General features: G+C 38.2%; 1 protein-coding gene across 1 annotated transcript in view; it reads right to left on the bottom strand.

The window, feature by feature from the left end:
- LOC139465552 (histone-lysine N-methyltransferase 2C-like) overlaps positions 1 to 14727 on the bottom strand; it is an 84823-nt gene extending 70096 nt beyond the window's left edge. Inside the window, exons 1-7 of the mRNA XM_071247269.1 lie at positions 14575 to 14727; positions 14120 to 14203; positions 6180 to 6684; positions 5882 to 5944; positions 4159 to 4370; positions 1056 to 1131; positions 429 to 644 (exon numbers count right to left, since the gene is read on the bottom strand). Of these exons, the coding sequence (XP_071103370.1) occupies positions 429 to 644; positions 1056 to 1131; positions 4159 to 4370; positions 5882 to 5944; positions 6180 to 6684; positions 14120 to 14126 (1079 nt within the window). The 5' untranslated portion in view covers positions 14127 to 14203; positions 14575 to 14727. The remainder of the gene's footprint in view (positions 1 to 428; positions 645 to 1055; positions 1132 to 4158; positions 4371 to 5881; positions 5945 to 6179; positions 6685 to 14119; positions 14204 to 14574) is intronic.
- Positions 14728 to 18765: the final 4038 nt, after the last annotated feature.

Here is an 18765-nt window from a genome sequence, read left to right as displayed (position 1 = left end):
GACCACCTGTATCCATTTGGTCGCCTCTGATGACAAGCATAAATTTCCAGGGAGCTATCTGACCCAGAGAGCTGAAGTTCTCTCCTGGTTGTCACCTATCCATGTACTATTCCTACTTAGCTGCCTGATTCACATTTAGTTACAATATGCATGATACTTGGGAACAGTGTGCCATATAATCCCCATGTGGCAATGAAGAGAAAGAGCAAAACATTGACAAAAGTTAACACCATATCAGTCAAAACTGGGCTTCTAGTCTAGTATCAATCCACTAAAATCTATTACAATCATTAGGGTGATGACAAAGACTAATTGATTTAATTCGTTATTTTAATAACAGCATAGACTTCTCGAAAGACTAGACAATTTCTCACTGCATCCTGTTTTATGATCGACTGTCCTGACTACAAGATAAAAGATGTACTAACCTTCCTTCTTTGGGAGGACCTCGCCGTCGCCTCCAGGTCAGGTGCCGTGGACTTTTTTCTCGTCCCTTCTCATCATATTCTGGACCCCCTCTTCTTACTTTCGTTAGCACTCTCTTAAAAGGGTTAAAACCTGGTGTTGGCTCATACCGGTGAAGTTCTCCCTGTCCCAGTAAACTTTTCTCACCACATCCACAGAATGCACACAGATGTACAGGGCTGCAAAACAATGTTCATTTGATCCATAAAATCACATAAGGAAGAGAATTTATGGATGTCAACTTCTTTATTATGAGGAACACAACATTTAAGAGTATATACAAACTCCTTCATCAGGTGAATAAATGCTATGAGACAGAGGACATATAAAATCAAACTAAATACAAAGTTGTTGGTACATTTTTCCAATTAGACATTTAGAGGTCAATCCCAATTCCGAAAAAGAACGCTCACAGATGCACAGGGATGCAAAACAATGTCAATTTAATCTATAAAATCATGTGAAATACAAAGTTGATTACACAAATGGACTCAAAATCATTTGTTGCTACCCATTTTTGTCAACTGGACACTTAAAGGTCAATCCCAATTCCCAGAATGTACTGAAGGTAGGTCGTCAGAGGTACTCACCCTTGTTCCACAGGCTCGGCTGCTGCTGCGGCGGCGCTGGTACCGGCGCCTTCAGACAACCTCGCCTCAACGCCACCTGGAAGGATCATTCATCAAATACTCTCAATAACTCATAGGAGAGGGAAGCTAAATCTGTTATAAGGGGTTTACAGTAAGATTTCAATTTCTTTAGTCTCTAAAAGCAAAGTTTCTGTACAAGTGCAGGTGACCTTGTCAAGCAACTCTATCTTTGCACCTGTACCTAAACATCACATTGAAATATGTAAAGAAATTGAAATCAATACTTCAACCCGGTCTTCACAGATAATACAGCTACAACATAAATCTGTTATATGTAATCATGTATACATACAAATATGGGACCAACCATGAGATAAGGGACCTTATGGGTGAAACTGCATCATCTGACTTCTCGTTATATCTTAAAAACAACAGTATCTTAGGAACACAAATATACAACTCGCATGCTTCAATTCATACTTATTACAGCGACAGCTGACATCTAACATGTCCCATTTTCAGACTCATAGCTGTTTATGTAATTGCAGTTTTTAGACATAATGTCAGATTATTTGAACATACACCTGTATGCTGAAATGTTTTGAAACAATGTTCTTATTACATTATGAACTGACAGGAGTGAGTGAGTGAGTGAGTGAGTGAGTATGGTTTTACAACGCTTTTAGCAATATTCCAGCCATATCATGGGCTTCACACATTGTACCCATGTCGGGAATCTAACCCGGGTCTTCGGCTTAGGCCACTTAGACTACTAGGCTACCGTACCTCACCATGAGCTGGCAGGAGAAAAATATGATATTCTTGTACAGTCCACACACATAGCCATTCTTACGGAAGTAAGTAGACGGAAGACGTTTTTTTAAGACATCACAGCACAACTGTATCCTGGCACCCATAAGGTCACATTGTCCTCGTGGTCACATATAAACAATGAATACTCTGGTCAAGCTGATAACACTGATACTCATCAAAGTTAAAAGCAACATCATGGCACTATTCCCACTACATTCTTGTGTGATTATAATCAAAAACAACTTTAGGATGACCCTTGTGTAATTTGTTTTCACTTTCAGGTCATTTGAAGATGAACAAATCTATAAAGAAACAATGTATTTTTTAGGGTAAAATATTAATTATACTAATCCTGTCTCATACTTATTGCTTATCTCTACTTACATCCAAGGGTAGTGGAAACTTCCTGGACTGTGTTCCAAGAAAACAGAGAAAATATCTCACCTGAACACACCCCTGGACTGCACATGCGCACCAGAAGCATGTGACCAAGCCCAGTTACTCGTCACTCTCTCATTTCACATACAGTAGAACACGGATATAATGAACTGCAAGTTCGCTCAGAAAAGTCCGCCATCTTGGATAAGACAAAACACAATACACGTAATTGCAGTGCTACACATGAAATCTTCATGACCTAATTTCACTGCAAGTTCGTCAGCTTTGGTCTGCAGTAACGGACAACTAAGCGGAATGTTTTTCGCTTCTCACACCTTGAAACCATTTGAAGAGAGTGTCCTCTACGTCTTGGTGATTGGCAGCTCTTAACCTCTTCCGGGCGGGGTCATAGTCAGTCGAGTCGCAGGATTCAAGAATGGATTCTCTCTTCTTCATAATGGTACTTAATGTTGATTTTGGAATGTCAAATTGCATTGCAATGTCTTTCTTGGTTTTTATGCCAGCATCAACAGCATTAATAATTCTCAATTTCGTGTACATGTACAGGTAAGATTAACACAATGCAAATTTAACAAGGTTGATCCGTCACCGCTGATTGTATTGATTCGCCGCTGATTGCGTACAGCCAATTGTCAGTGACACTTGACACTGAGTGAGATTTCTCAGTTCGCTATACACGTCACTAATTAGTGATAGATGGGCTTGTCGGTGATCAGATATCAGTTCGCTGTATCCGTTAGTTTGCTGTAGAGAGTTCGTTATATATGTAAATTTTAAATGATATTACATAGGAGATAAATCGGAGATTTTTTAACAGTTCTTTGTATCCGTTTGTTCGCTATATGTGTTCGTTATATCTGTGTTCTACTGTACTAAATTTGTCTGAAAAGGGGTCAAGAGGGGACTGCTGGGTGGGCACTTTAGCCTCTGAGTCAGGATAAGTACATTAAGCACTCCTGGGATGTGTCTTGCTTTTATGCGTGTTTGTTAGTGTGAACAGTTGAAATGTTAATCTCAGAGGGGTCCCTGATCTGGTCATTCCTTGGAGATTGACGTATAAGGCCACAGTTGAGTTGTCTGCTTTTACCATAAAGAACTTGTGTTTGAGTTGTGGGGACCAATGCCTTAACGCTCTGGTTTCCAAATTAAAATAATTTACATGGAGTAGCGTTTCTTGTGGGGACCATAGTAACCTCGTAGAAAGCTTTGAATCTTTGGTTTTTCCTCAAGTAGAATCAGATTTCCAAGAATTTGAAGTCCTGTGACGGGGTGAGGTCTGACTTCTGGTAATTGATTAGTCAACCCAGTTGGGTTAGTAGTGTCAGTGTGTAGTTCAGTTGTTGTTGATCTCCGGCACCCAGAAAAAGGGTGACATACTGTGTAGTGGGAATTCATGCTACATCCTGGAGTAGCCCTTGTGACCTAGTGGCCTTGGCAAACAACGTATCAAGGTTCATGGTGACTTGAGAGATAGGCTTGATTGGTGGAATAGTCCATTTTAGGCCAAATTTGTCAAATTCAAGCCACAATAATACTTTATATATGATACTAGAAGGTTAGGAAAATGTAATCCAAACAAAAATTCTAATTAAAAAGAGTTAATTTTGATAGGATGGGTCGGATTTTTTTTCTAACCACCCAGTTGGCACTGAGAGAGTGACGAGTAACCTTGGTTACGTGCTTCCGGTGCATATGTGCAGTCCAAGGGTGCATTTAGGTGAGATGTTTTTCTCTGTTCTCCGTAAACACAGTTCAGGAATTTTCCACTACCTTTCGGAAATGAGTGGAGATAAGCAATAAGTATGAGTCAGGATAAGATAAAAGAACAGGTTTGTATAAAAAGACATGTTCAATACTATGTCTGACAATCACAATCGAAGACTTGACCAACCTGGCAGAGAGGAGCCGACTGGTTGTGGTTCATCTCCCGCTTCTAATGTATCCATTCGCTGTGATGATAGATTTCTTATTAAAGTGGAAGAAGGACGTCCAATCCTCTCAGGAGAGTACTGAAGCTGTGATGCTTGAGACTGGAGAGCCCGACGATAGCTCAGGCTGTGAACAGAGGAAGGCCGACCACGGCGACCAGTCCCTCTAGCACGGCTGGAACCAAACATGATAAACATCACAGTTGAATCAGTGCAGCAGAAGAAGGTGAGGTGAGGTGAAATTGGGTTTAACTTATATAGCGACGTGCATGCACGTGTGTGTGTGTGTGTGTGTGTGTGTGTGTGTGTGTGGCTGCTTGTACTAGTCCGGACTGATGCCGATATATAGTGCTAGCCCACTGAGACACCATGCCGCAGTTTAACATGAATACCCCACTCAGACACAGTATACTGACTCCGAGCCGACTAGTCCTTGTTTTAGCCCCTTAATGCCGAGCGCAAGACAGGGTACCATCTTTTAACGTCTTTTGGTATGACGTGGCCGAGGATCGAACCCCGGACCTTCCGCTCTCCTGCAGCAGAAGAAAGTATCTTGTTCATGTAACAAGACAGTGGTATTTGGAGGGGTTTGTTTTCAACCATATTATCGAGAAATAAGTGCAGTGTTTGAAATTATGGTAAAACCGAACAAGACAGTTGGGCAGGGGACCCATAAATATTGCCTGCCCATCTTCCAAGTTACCTGCCAGCATTCAGACATCACAAAAAACATCTTGGTTCAGTTGAAATAATGCTAACAATCACGAGGAGTATTAATAAAACTGAAAACGAAAGTTGGCTTAAAATTATCTGCCAAACAGTTAAGCAGGTAGAGAAAAATTTCATGCAGCCCGACAGAAAAGGTACCAGTCACAGGCAGGCAGGCAGGCGGGCAGGCAGTTATTTCGGAGCGGGCAGGCAGTTATTTCGGACACTGAATGAGTTAATGTTGTTTCAAGCTGTCTCCCAAAATATCAGAGCAACGAGGCTTTTATCAAGAGCTTAATTGGGCGTTTCACTCGCCTTGAGTCGTTCAATATCAAAATTCCAACTGCCCGAAAGGAAAGAATATAGTATCATGATCTTCCCCCCCCCCCCCCCCCCCCCACCCACACCCTCACTCAACTCCCCCCACCAAACACGAGAGAGGAATGTGATAGAGCAAGAAAGTGAGGAGAAATTTAACGTTGGAAGGTTCTACTTATATAATAATAAGTACAATATGTAGGGGATAGAATTCAATCTTATTAATAAAAATTCAACATAAAACTCAGGTTAAAACACATGTCTCCTTGTCTATTTCACTTATACTACACTGATATTCAGGAGATGAGTGAGTGATTTTGGTTTAACGCCGCTTTTAACAGTATTCCAGTTATACCGGGCGTGTCAGCTTAATGTGGGAGGAAAGCCCGAAGTGATGCAGGTCTCAGACGTTTACCACTTCGGTGAAACACATGAGCCAAGTATGGTGCTGACAAACCTAGAAACATAATCGGGGCGAACCGGGATTCTAACCCACAATCATAGGTTTCTGGCATGCCCAAGGGAAGCAACTCTGCACAGCGAATCGCGCCGCCTTAAACAACTGGGCCACCTGTGCCCCCCTTCAGGAGATGAAAGTAAGTTCTAGGGACATGCTGGCAATTCAGGATCAGCTGAATACTAAATTTTGGCTGAACTCACGAAGCTCTTTCAGCAGAAAATGACCGGGATCCTCTTCCTGCTCCAAAGACTCTTCCACGACCACTGGCATAGAAAATACTAACATTACCTGACAGTCAACAAGAACATAATCACAACTCAAAATGTGAAGAATTCACAGCACTTTCAAGACTTGTTAAGGATATTATTATAAGTTATGAAATCACTATCAATAGGCATCATGCAATAGTTTCTAGAATTGAACGGGGATAACAAATCCAAATGAATACTGTGAACTGTCATGATTGTAGGACTACACACATGCATCATTAACACAAACCTTCGTTTTCTGGGTATTGGTGATTGACCATCTTTTCTCGGCCGACCAGGGCCTCTTTTAACTGGTTGTAGAACTGGAAAGGGGGGATAACCTCGTCCAGCGTGTTCAGGAGACAAAATAGCACTAGGGTCTACTGCAGGCAAGTTCTGTACAGGTGAACTGGAGTCTAATTGACGTGAGTAAAAGGATGGTGGTGGAGACGACTCATTAGCACTTATATTTTCCAAAGCTGATGAAGCTGTAGCGTGTTGAGATTCTTCAAAGAGGTCAGTCGGAGAACCATCTGTGTAAGATGATGCCAAAGACTCACCAAAATATGTTGGATCGGTTTCATAAAGTTCTGTTTCTTGCCCCAGGCTATGAGATTCACTAAGTTGTGACTGTCCAGGGAATAGAGTTACATCCCCTTGGCCAGTTATCTGCTCTTGGTTCACATCTTCAGCAGTGTCAAGGGGCGGTTCTACATCAGTTAAACCATCATCCCCTTGTAGATTTCCTGGGCTACCTGGGAAATTCAAACATTTCAAATTAAGTTTGGCATGGTAAGCCTCTCCCTCTGCTTGCACTAACTAGAAATCATTAAATAATCAAGAACAATGATGACTCTTAGCTTTATCTTCCAACTGAAACCTTGTGTTTTCATTGATGAACTACTTTGTGTTCGACTGCAAATCCTAGTGTTTGTCAATCATTGGTCATAATCTGTCTGATAACACCAATCAATTATTAACTTCATCACAAATATAGTATTTTCCAGCTATTTCAGTGCATGTTGTTACTTAACATAATTTTTACATTATTAAAAACTTAGATGTTAAATCTTATTGGTTGCATAATTCTAATGGGGGCATTTTGAAGTGGGAATGAATATAAATGGTTTAACATTTGAAATAGAGGTATTATCAAATAATATTTTTTCTCTTCTATCAACGATCCAACAAAGAATATTTACTGTTTACTGCATTTACCTTACGTAACCATAGTAACAGATCAATCTTCAACTACGATTTATGATTGGAACATGAAGGGCATGTATTATTTGTTTGCTTGTTGTTTAACGCCACAATCAGCAATATTCCAGCTATATGATGGCGGTCAGTGAATGATTGAGTCTGGACCAGACAATCCAGTGATCATGAGCATCGATCCACGCAATTGGAATACAATGACATGCATCAACCAAGTCAGCAAGCCTGACCACACGATCCTGTTAGTCACCTTTTACGACAAGCACAGTCGCTTTTTACTGCAAGCATGGGTTGCTGAAGTCCTATTCTACCCCAGATGTATGAGATGATGTTTTATTCAGTTTTGAGCTTGGCATTGTTTTTCTTCTTCACAGGATTCACTCCCTATATATTTTATGACATGTTGCACAACAAAAACATGTTTTCTTATAAAATCTCATGCTTATTTTTGCGTCATGACATGGCTTTCAATCCAATCAAAGGTGCATTCTTGGAGTAGCATGTGGCATACTGATCACCACAGGTAAAATATAATAACACAAAGACTTTACAGTAAACAATGTTTACTACAACAATTAAAAATCATTTATCCAGAGGTCTCGGGCAATATGAGACCCGTGAAGATTCCAGAGTATCAGCAACCCATACTTGCCAGAAAAGCGACTATGCATGCCGTAAAAGGTGACTAACAGGATCCGGTGGTCAGGCTCGCTGACTTGGTTGATGCATGTCATCGATCCCAATTGCTTGGATCGATGCTCATGATGTCAATCACTGGATTGTCTGGTCCATTAAACATTATTTTGTTTAAAATTAGGATTTTATAAAAAGTTATTAATTTTCTTAAATTTTGAAATATTTAAACACTGCTTTCAGTGTGTTAATGTAAAACTAAGCATTAACGTCTCCTACGCTTTATTGGCCCTGTTGTCAGTGATATACAAGTTACCTCTAGTTATAACTATATTAACAGGAATTGGGAAATTTTTAATTCCAATTTGGGAATTTTTACTGACATCGGCTGGAGACTTGTGGCCGAACATCAGCCTTTGAACATGTCTAGATAAAGATAAATCCATGGTCTGACTTCAGCAAATGTTGGAGGCGATAACTGGGCATATTATAACTGTTATACCACTCCTGATACTGCAATATTTCAAAATACTATTGTAACACTAAACCATAATCTGTATGAACAGAGCCTTTACCAGTTTACTATCCCCCAATGTACACTTCTCACATTGCTTGACATGATATCTGAATTGATATCAGCAATTTGCATTAAGATAAGAAAGGAAACAAAATTAAAAGATTCCAGTACATTTCCTGTTATTACACCTACCCTGTCCAGTGATGGGATGGTCATATGGTCAGGGTTAGGTCTGGACCACATTTCTGTGGCATTGATGCATTATGGTAATAATTAACGCATCAAAACTGGATATGGTGGGCCATAGGGCGCATTACGTATGTTTGATATATAACTCGTTTTACACAATCACTTTCCATTTAAAACTTATTCCAAGTTTTAAGTTAATTTCCGAATCATAAATATGTTTGGTTTGTAATCTTTTTTCTCTGATTAATAGTCTTTCTAATGACTAAGGAAATGTTCTCATTAAGTTTCATGTCATTCGGAGAATGTTCAGTAACAAATGTCATTGTCCAGTTTTCGATCAGTGTTCTCAGCATCATGCCCTTATTATTGTTCATGACACGATGATATATCAGTGCTTCCGGCTAACCCACAATAACCAGTAAACTTAGGCTTGGACTCGTAATTCATGTAACTGTCAGTCCCGGCAAATAAATTACCTTATAAATCTTTGTTCTTGAACAAAACATCCATGATAATCAATACAGTATATTTTTCAAACCAAGTCAGCTTGTCTGTTGTTATCAGGGTTCCTGCCATCTATTTTGTCTGCATTGAACATGATGTTGAAAGAATTAAAACCAGGTAATTTGCATAGGTTTTTTTTATTTGTTCAAAGTTGGAGGGACTGGTAATATGTAGAGTTGCTAGTCCACCGGGGTGGGATGGGGATGGGGATGGGGGTTTCAGGTTTAAGGCAGTATTGTCCCCAGACCTGGCAAGTAGAAACCTATGCCCGATTTTTAAAAACTACTGAATTAACTTTGATTTTTTTTTACTGCAGTAACCGACACTGACATATGCACAGAAGAAGCCTTAACTTCTAAACATTCTGTTTGAACAAATACATTTTTCAGCATTTTTATGTAGCCTTGCATGCTTCATGTGTTTGTTTACAGCCGTCAGATTTACTGCATGCCCTTAATAATCATGGATAGGCCCACAATTTTCAAGGTCTATGGGCCCTAGGGACCACCTCAATTAAATCCTAGGTTTATTACAGTATGGTTCATACAAAACTTGAGCCACCAATCCAAAGCCTCTTTATGGCTTTTCAAAGCAAAGTTAACACTTTCCCAGCTAAAAGCAAGATCCAAGTGTTCTATTAAACAGATATCTTAGGACATTCTTACTCATATATTTCGGTGTCAGATGATGCAATCAGTCACACATTTAAAATGTTCTTCAATAATATTTATCAATTGAGTTACAGACATATGTTGTTTTCTACATGTCATCAAGCATTACTTTTTCTGCTGGGAATAAATAATTGTATGGAAATGGCCTTTCAAGGCAGACTCAAATTGATGGCCCTTTCAAGACTGGACAGCCTAATGTAAGGCCCTTTCAAGACTGGACAGCCTAATGTAAGGCCCTTTCAAGACTGGACAGCCTAATGTAAGGCCCTTTCAAGACTGGACTGCCTAATGTAAGGCCCTTTCAAGACTGGACTGCCTAAATTAAGGTCCTTTAAGTCCATACTGCCTAAAGGACCTTTCAAGGCCAGACTGCCAAATTCAAGGTATTGTCAAGCCTGCATGAACCTTGTGTTAACTATTGACATTTTAATTTGTGATCCATGTATTGCAATCAGGCCATGGGCAATCGCAATCCATCAATAGTTTCATAAATTGTTACATCCTTATCATGTTAATACCCTCTTTTAACTTTGTGTATTGATACGGACTAGGGAGACACATTGAATCGATACATCAACATTTAGATTTTCAATGACAGCTCTCCAGCTGTTTTGACGAAAACAAAATTCTTAGCACACAATATTTATCAGGTCACATTTGGCCTCTAAAATCACAACATGCGTGTTAAATAACAATTCATAACAGTGAATGTTGGGTTCCAATGAAAGCATTCTGTTCGAAAGGGTATTCTCGATACTCACATAGTAGGAGGTACAGTGTTCTTACATGTAGTACATATACTCTATTCCAGAAGCAGGATCGTGGAAGTTTGGTCCTATTTCATTGATATTTGTCAGGTGTTTCTTTAACCACAGCAGTCAAATTTCAGAACCTATTTACTCCTCAATACAGATTTAATCAGCATTAAAATATGTTGCTTTAGAAAAAAAAGGTGCCATGTCACTGTGGCTCACCTGGGTATGTAGTTTCAAGTTTATAATGTCAACAAAGATAGCCACTTAATAAGCACACACCAAATTTCATTACATTTTGTACAAGCATGGCCAATTTATGTGCAATAAAGAGGTTTTTATAATATGGCTGCTGTGGTGGCCATATTGAAATCAGATTCAAACTTATTGATTGATTGGTTTGTTTTTTTACACCACACTCAGCAATATTCCAGCTATATGACAGCGGTCTGTAAATAATCGAGTCTTGGCCAGACAATCCAGTGATTGATAGCATGAGCATCGATCCACGCAATTGGGATTGATGACCTGCATCAACCAAGTCAGCAAGCCTGACCACCCGATCCCTATTGAAGAACTTCAGGTGACATCACTGGTGAAAATTATCATGTGAAGTTTCATTTCTGAGGAGATGAATAATAAATAGGTACTGAAAATCTGATTCACACTTTTGGAACAACGTGGGATGCCATCACTGGTAGGAAGAAGTATGTGATATTTCAGCTTCACTGGTTTCTAAGTGGAAAATGTCTACGATGAAGGGCAGACAACGCACGACGGACAAACAGGCTAATTGGAGTAACAGTCAACTTGACTTATGGGAAAAGCATTAATTATATTTTGTCAGACTGTGATCAAAACTTTTGAGTAAACTGGAGCAATTTTGACTCTCAGCTACATTTTCAGTAGAACTGGTGTTGTTATATGGACGATCATTAGCTGAACTTAGTAGACCTAACAGAACTTTACTAGACTTCAATAAAGTCATACACAGCTGTCTTCCTTTCCAACCTGTCAAAACATACTTCATGTTTCAAACATATTAATTTAAAAGACCATAACAAATCTCGTTCAGTATATGTACAAAAATATTAATCAAGTGTATGTTATGATTTGAGGATCTGTTGGGACCGGCCACACGCGAAAAAAGGTTCATTAGGGTCAATCATAAAACCCTGTTTCTTAAAACTTTGAACTGATGATTTTCATGTAATATAATATATAACCAATGCCTATAGCGTTGGACGGGCATGTAACATAAATTAAAAAGGTCCTAGTACACAAATCATGTGGTACAGAATACTTCTTAGGTACAGGCTCCAAGTTTGGTAATAATTCTGCATCACTATCCCCTTGAATGATGCATTGTTGACTTTTCAATTTCATATGACTCTTCAGACAAAACATTAGCATATGGCAATAGCTTACTTATGTTTTAATGAGTTAATTTAAAACAGTGAGTTGTTCTGAAGCAGCGTGGACAGTCTGTCACATCAGGGTTGTTTACTGTGCACCATTTGAAAATCAAAAGTAAGAAGCCAAGGTATAATGGCTAATAACTGTCAACTCCAATTCATCACTTATCCATAAATGTTTAATCTAAGCCAATATATCACTTCAAAATCATACAATTTGTCTGCACAATTACCTTCTTTCATCTCTTGATAGAATGACATGTGTTTCTTTTTAAATTATTCAGAAAAAAATAACAAATTGTTCTTTGTCTTAACATGAATTCATTTAGTGATAGTAATGTTGAAATGAAAAATTATCTTTGCAAAACTAAGCTGGGCTTTAAAAAGTTTATATATGACACAAAGTGGGCTCAAACGTTTTGAGTCTACTGCGAAATCATTTCAGTTGATTGCAATCTGAACATATCTGATATGGGCTAAATTGAAATGTTTTACTAAATATTGGCGTCATACATGTGGCTTAAATTGCCAATTGATGCAATACCACTAAAATCTCTAGAAAATATCAAAGGTGATGCATGAGTTTTTTGCAAGTTTCATTTTACTGACATCTTCATCAATGTAAAAATAGATTATTTGATTCCTAATGAATTTCACTTAAGATAAAAACAGTTTTTTCATAACAGTTGTGACAAGCATAGCTATTTATATGAAAAGGAATATCTTCTAATGTTCTAATTTCAGAGTTGTCTCCCATTGTTGGGCATCAATGTAGAACATATGGAAGAGAATTTATGGATGTCAACTTCATTATTAAGTTGATATGCATTAATTCTCTTCCTTATGTGTATCACTTCTAAATGCCTTTCAAAGACTTACTCTAATGAAGAACATCATCAATAATGTAATGTATTAATTACATGTATTCAAAAATTATTTCTTGTAAATATTGGCATAGACACCTCTAGTTAAATACAAGTAGTACACAATTTATTTTGGACTACAAGTCTCAGAAAAAAACGTGTCCTTATAATTTAATCACTAGTCTCAAGACAAGAAGAATCAAGATCGTGTGTGGTACCCTCATCATAAAACAAATTGTGTCATGAAACAAAATTAAAAACAATGAAATTTAAGACTACATATATGATAAAGAACACTTGTCATTGTCAAATAATACTACAATCAACATGGTGAAAATAAATATATGCATAAATACATAGACATACATCAGATATATTTCAATACATTCGTTTACAAACTGTTTACAAAATAACTACTAGATGAGTATAAGGTAAGTTTGTGTTAATCTAAAGCATCAGCAGAAAATGTTAGGTGCATACTGCACGGCTACAATCAGCTACTGACAACATAGAAGTGCACTGGTTAATGTTAAAATCTGACAATATAACTTGCAAAATGCAATATACCAAAATGCATCAGCTGAAGTACCATGACAAGAAGACATGTACAGTAGATTTCACACTACTGGGAACAGTTCACATTACTGACCATGATGAAAAATTACTTATATTTAACAACATCTGATAATGTGTATTTCCATATACTCAACATTTAATGAACCTTATTGCTCATATTAACATACTACAATGAATTCCTTACTTACTTTATTTGTTCACAGAAAAATAGGAATTACATGATACGTTTTTTCAACAGTATACTAAAAAAGATAAGTTTACTCTAAATGAATGAACATGGAAAACATGGATTGCCATTCTAAATTATTTATGTGGATCGCCTATTACTGATAAAAACTTTAACATTGAATGTATTTATTCAAAAGCATGCAACATACATAAGAGTGTGTAATGTTTACACTTACTTCATACTTTGGTGTTTTCCAGAATAACGAAGGTTGAACATGAAATAGCATTTATGTGAAGTTGAAACTTACTTATTAGATCAAAGGATCTCAGAAAATATATTGAGTACAAAAATACACTATTCACATTCAAGTGCAAGAAATGTGCATGGTCAAGAATGCGCTTTAAAAGATGAAATAGTGATGTGCAAACAATCAGAGACCCATCCAGACACAAATTACCTTCTCAAATCTGCATGTTTTTGGGGTGGGGGGCGGGACCTGCTTTTTCAATGTTTGGGGAAGGCACTGCCGCTGTATGAATCATTCAATGAAATAACTACCATTTTAGGTTAGAAAGTGATGGCCACACTCTACTTCAAACTCATTTCAGTGTTTATTCAACCTAATGGATCTATATCATGTTGATTGAGTACTGTCAACACAATCATAAGCCACTCACTCTTACCGTCCATTAAGATCCAAGATCGAAGGCCTAAAATCAGAAGATGCACAGATCTGCATTTTTGATGTCATGTGGATGGCTTTCCATCTGGAAATTCAAAGTTGTAGTCAGAGGACATGTAGCATAGTGTCGACACTTAGTCAATGGGCAACGTGAGTACAGAAGAGACTACCGCCAGCCCGGGACACTGCAAGTCTCTAGCCCGGCCGGTATAGAGGGTAAAAACACCTAAGATAGAAAAACAAGCAAATAATGAAGATGAGAGACAGTGATAAACAAGCAAGAGCATTCATAATTGAACGAAACGGCAGACTGGAAGAAGATTGCTACGAAACAAAAATCTAGGCTAATTGGCCTTCGCAATCAGGCATCGGCCTCTTCATCATTGTCTGCGAAATTCACAACACAGTAGCAAATGTGAACAAGCTCGATGCATAAAATTAAGGGGTCCCACTTACCTTAAGCAAGTCCTTGCTTGTGAACACAATAATCCTTATGTATGAGCAATAATGCAATTTCTAATGTAGGTAATATCTATCTGGAAAGAGAGTAAATTGTCTTATTAGACCTAACAGTGAGCGTGACCCATAGAATGAACTCTCCTTCCAGCATCAGCCATCTTGGATTGATGCTATCGGTATCCCAGCGCACAAGAAATAGTTCCTTAGTTTAGTGGATTGATATCACTCCAGTTATTATTTTTCCACATACATGTACGATCATACAGCTCAATTGATTGATATAGTCTCGCCGATGATTAAACTGTTTGCATAAACGAGGGTGCTTGGAATAGGGCAGTACATTGTTAGCGGAGGAATACCTCAAGGTGCTTGGAAAACGATGAGGGGGGATTCCGTCACAGTGATCAAAATGTACCGGCTTATAACAACGTGTAGGTTAATTGGGTTGACGCTTTGCAAAAAAATAAATTGTTTTATTTGCGAAAATATGGTCCATACTTAGAACTGATTCGCATATGCTGAATATCTTTAACTGCAGCTAAATGCGAAATTACATGTGCAGGGGCTCGTGTACGGTCTTGTTCAAATGTGACCTACTTTCACCAGTCTTCAGGGAGAAGTCATTTTCGGTATCAGTTCCTGCGGAAGTAAATTGTTATGTTCTGGATAAATACTGTACATGTATGTGTTTATTATGGTTGCTCATTAATCAAGAATGAAATAAAAGTACTATGTTCACTATGGCAGTAATTTGTTGGCGGTAAAGGTGACGTATCTTTGCGAAAAAGACATTTGAAATTACAGGGAGCATGAATCGAATGGACATCAAAGACCCTCGCCTTGACCAAACCAGCTATAAGATATATGTGCTGTTACTACGTGTTACTATGCTTCTCCTTCAGTGCATGTACTGCAGTTCATCTTTACCCTTGAGTTTTGCTTTTGATGATAAACGTTGAGTGTATCTAACGTCGGGAGAAGTGGGCCATACAGAAAATTATTATAACAAGTTGATGACAGATGAAAGTTAATGTTAACAAATACAATTTTGGTCCGTAGTCCAGGATGGGGTTAAAGTGTAACTGTATATCAGTATGTCAGTGTACAAATATATAGTCATACTTAAACTTATGTAGGCTGTTGTCCTGCCCTGAATTCAGTATGAGACAGTCTGCAACAAGGCGTCATGATGACTATAACTGTTCTCATTACAAAATCTACAGTTCTACAGGCTAAAAGGCTGACCCTACAGCCATAGCCATAATGCCAGTACTAAGTAGTTAAAATATGAATAGCATCAACAAAAATGTTTAATGCTTTCCTCAAAGACAATGTTGCAGTACAAGTGGGATAAGTGAAAGTTCATGCGAAAGTAAATTATAGATTGTAATAAATGTAGACAACCAGTGGTATACATCTGAGAGAATGATGTATGCGATGTCAAATTAGAATAATGAAGATTGTCATCAAATATAATCGGCTACACTCATCATGAAATTTAAATACATATTCTAAAGTTCAAAGACATATTCATTGCTACAAAACCTGATTTGATTCAGCACTTAAATGATGGTGACTAGTGAATTTTCTTTTATGACAGTCTTCCTCGTTATTCAAAATATCACTTGATTCAATGTGTCTCCCTTTATTATATCTATAGAAAATGATAATACAAATATTATTATTCCTGGAAATATTTCCTAAGCAGATGTGCACTTTCTTTGATGTGTTCTGTATTCTGTCAAGAATCTTGCTCAGGTTTGACACATCCTCTTGACCAAGAAGAAAAGTTTTCTCACAAAATAAATTAATGTTTAATTATTTTTCAAAACTGTTTTACATTACAGCTTGTATAATCTTTAATGCTTGTAAAAACTATTCCTTTCTATTTTATCTGCTTGTACTCAAAGTTAAAACAAGTATCAGTATTTCAACATGATCCAATTGCTTCTTTGTCTTTTGTGTGGAACATGTCTGTATGCCGTCTATAACTTCTTTAATCTGCTTCTACTTAAAATGGCCTTTGTGGTCTAGTGGTAGAGCATCCGCCTGGAGAGCGAAAGGTTCAGGTTTCGATCCCCGGTCCCGTCAGTATACTGTGTCTGAGTGGGAAAATTATGTTAAACTGTGGCATTGCATCTCATAGGGCTAGCACTTTAAACGGCATTAGTCAAGACTAGTACCAGCAGATGCGTGCGCACGCACACACACACACACGCGTGATGTTAATCCCCATTTCACCCCACCTCACCACCTCTACTTAAAATGAATTCTTTCTACCCAAAAAAAACATTTCTAAGAATAGCTGCAAAGTGGCACCCAGTCACTATTTAATAAAACTGCTATTGTAATCTCAGGTATAAATTGTACCAAATGATTCTGTAAAAGACTACGAAAAGAACCTTGGGACTTGCAGGAACTGACTGTGTTGTTATAAAACAATTCTCAGTGAAGCCAGTAGCCCTGTTTAAATCAACCGTAAACTTCCTCTGGAGTGGAATCAACTAAGTGGTCTAGTGGACAGAGCCTCTGCTGAGAGAGTGGAAGGTCAGTGGTTCAATCCTGGTCAAATCCTACCAAAAAACAAAAGATGGTACTTGTCTCCCTGCCTGGCACTCAGCATGAGGGGGATATAACCAGGATTGGTCAGGTCCGTGTCGCTATACTAACCTCAATGGGGCATCCATGTTAAAATGTGACATGGTATCTCTGTGGGCTAGCAGTATAAAACCTATAACACACACAAACACACTCACACACATACACACATACACACACACACACACACACACAACCTCACCTCACCTCAGAGTTAGTGACCAACAGGATCGGGTGGTCAGGCTCGCCGACTTGGTTCATGCATCTCAGCGTATCCCATTGCTTGGGTCAATGCTCATGATGTCAATCACTGGATTGTCTAGTCAAGACTCTATTATTTTCAAACCGTCATCATGTAGCGGTAGTATTGCTGAATGCAGCGTTAAACAACAAACAAACATTGATCCATCACTGATGACTTGATGATTAAGTGACTATTGGTGACCTGTTTTATTATTTCTTATGGGGCAGAGGTGGAACAGTTCTGCAATGCATCACAATTTGCTGTGCAGCTCTTTGCAGAGTGGTGGCCCTTAGTTGTGCCAGAATCTGGGGTGAATAAGAAATTCACCCTGATTATGATTCTTTGTTTGCAAGCATGAACCCAATGAAGCACCATATCACCAGTGGTAAATGTAACTTGCATCACTTTGGCCCTTCCTCCCACATTATATTGCGTCAATATATTCAGGGGATTTCATCTGGGTTTAATAAGTAAGTGCAAGGCAGGCAAATTGGGAAACATTGTTATTTTCTTAAAATTGGGGTTGTGTTCATATTTTAATTAATTCAGAGGTATTTTAACATAGCATAGTTAATTTTGTAATACAATTGTTGATTGTATTATATTTGTTGTTTGTTGGTTTCACACTTAATTGTTTTACGTACAGATTTCTGGGTTAACATGTTTCAATTTGGGAATCGACACGTTACAGAAATTGGGGTCATGTCCGAGAGCGAAATTTAATAAATCACTTACATATCATTGTCTAATATTGAGAGAAGCCAGCAATCACTATGGTGTTTAATGTGAAGGAGTTCGTTAGCCAACCTTCCATGGAACAAGTCACTGCTGAAAATAGGATTATTATCAGATAGCCTAGTGGTTAAAGCGTTCGCTTGTCACGCCGAAGACCCGGTTCGATTCCTGACATGGGTACAATGGGCGAATCCCATTTCTGGTGTCCCCTGCCATGATATTGCTGGAATATTGCTAATAGTGGCATAAAATGATACTCACTCACTCACTCACTCACTCACTCTGCTTAGAAAAGTCTGAACTGGTCCACATGGCCAAATATTACAAACTTGAGGTCAAATTGGGTATAATTATAGCCGATGTCAAGAAAACTTTGATAATACTTGGTAGGGGAAGAAATTTTGGATAATGATGACGTTTTGGCCTTGATTGAACAAATTAGAACTTGAAGGAGAAAAATTGGCTTCAGATATTAAGCTTAAAAAGAAAGAAGAAAAAAAAGCTGAGAAAGAAAAGTTGAGATTGAAAGCTGCTGCCTTGTCTGATGAGTATTCTCTAACTCACAAGATTAGTTTTAAGCAGCCAGGGTTTACTGGCAAGAGTTTGCAGGG

Source organism: Haliotis cracherodii, unplaced genomic scaffold, assembly GCF_022045235.1.
Source record: "Haliotis cracherodii isolate W230 unplaced genomic scaffold, xgHalCrac1.p SCAF_18, whole genome shotgun sequence".
Taxonomy (NCBI): Eukaryota; Metazoa; Mollusca; class Gastropoda; order Lepetellida; family Haliotidae; genus Haliotis; species Haliotis cracherodii.
The sequence above is the reverse complement of the archived record's forward strand: the minus strand, read 5'-3'. Positions and strand labels throughout refer to the sequence as shown.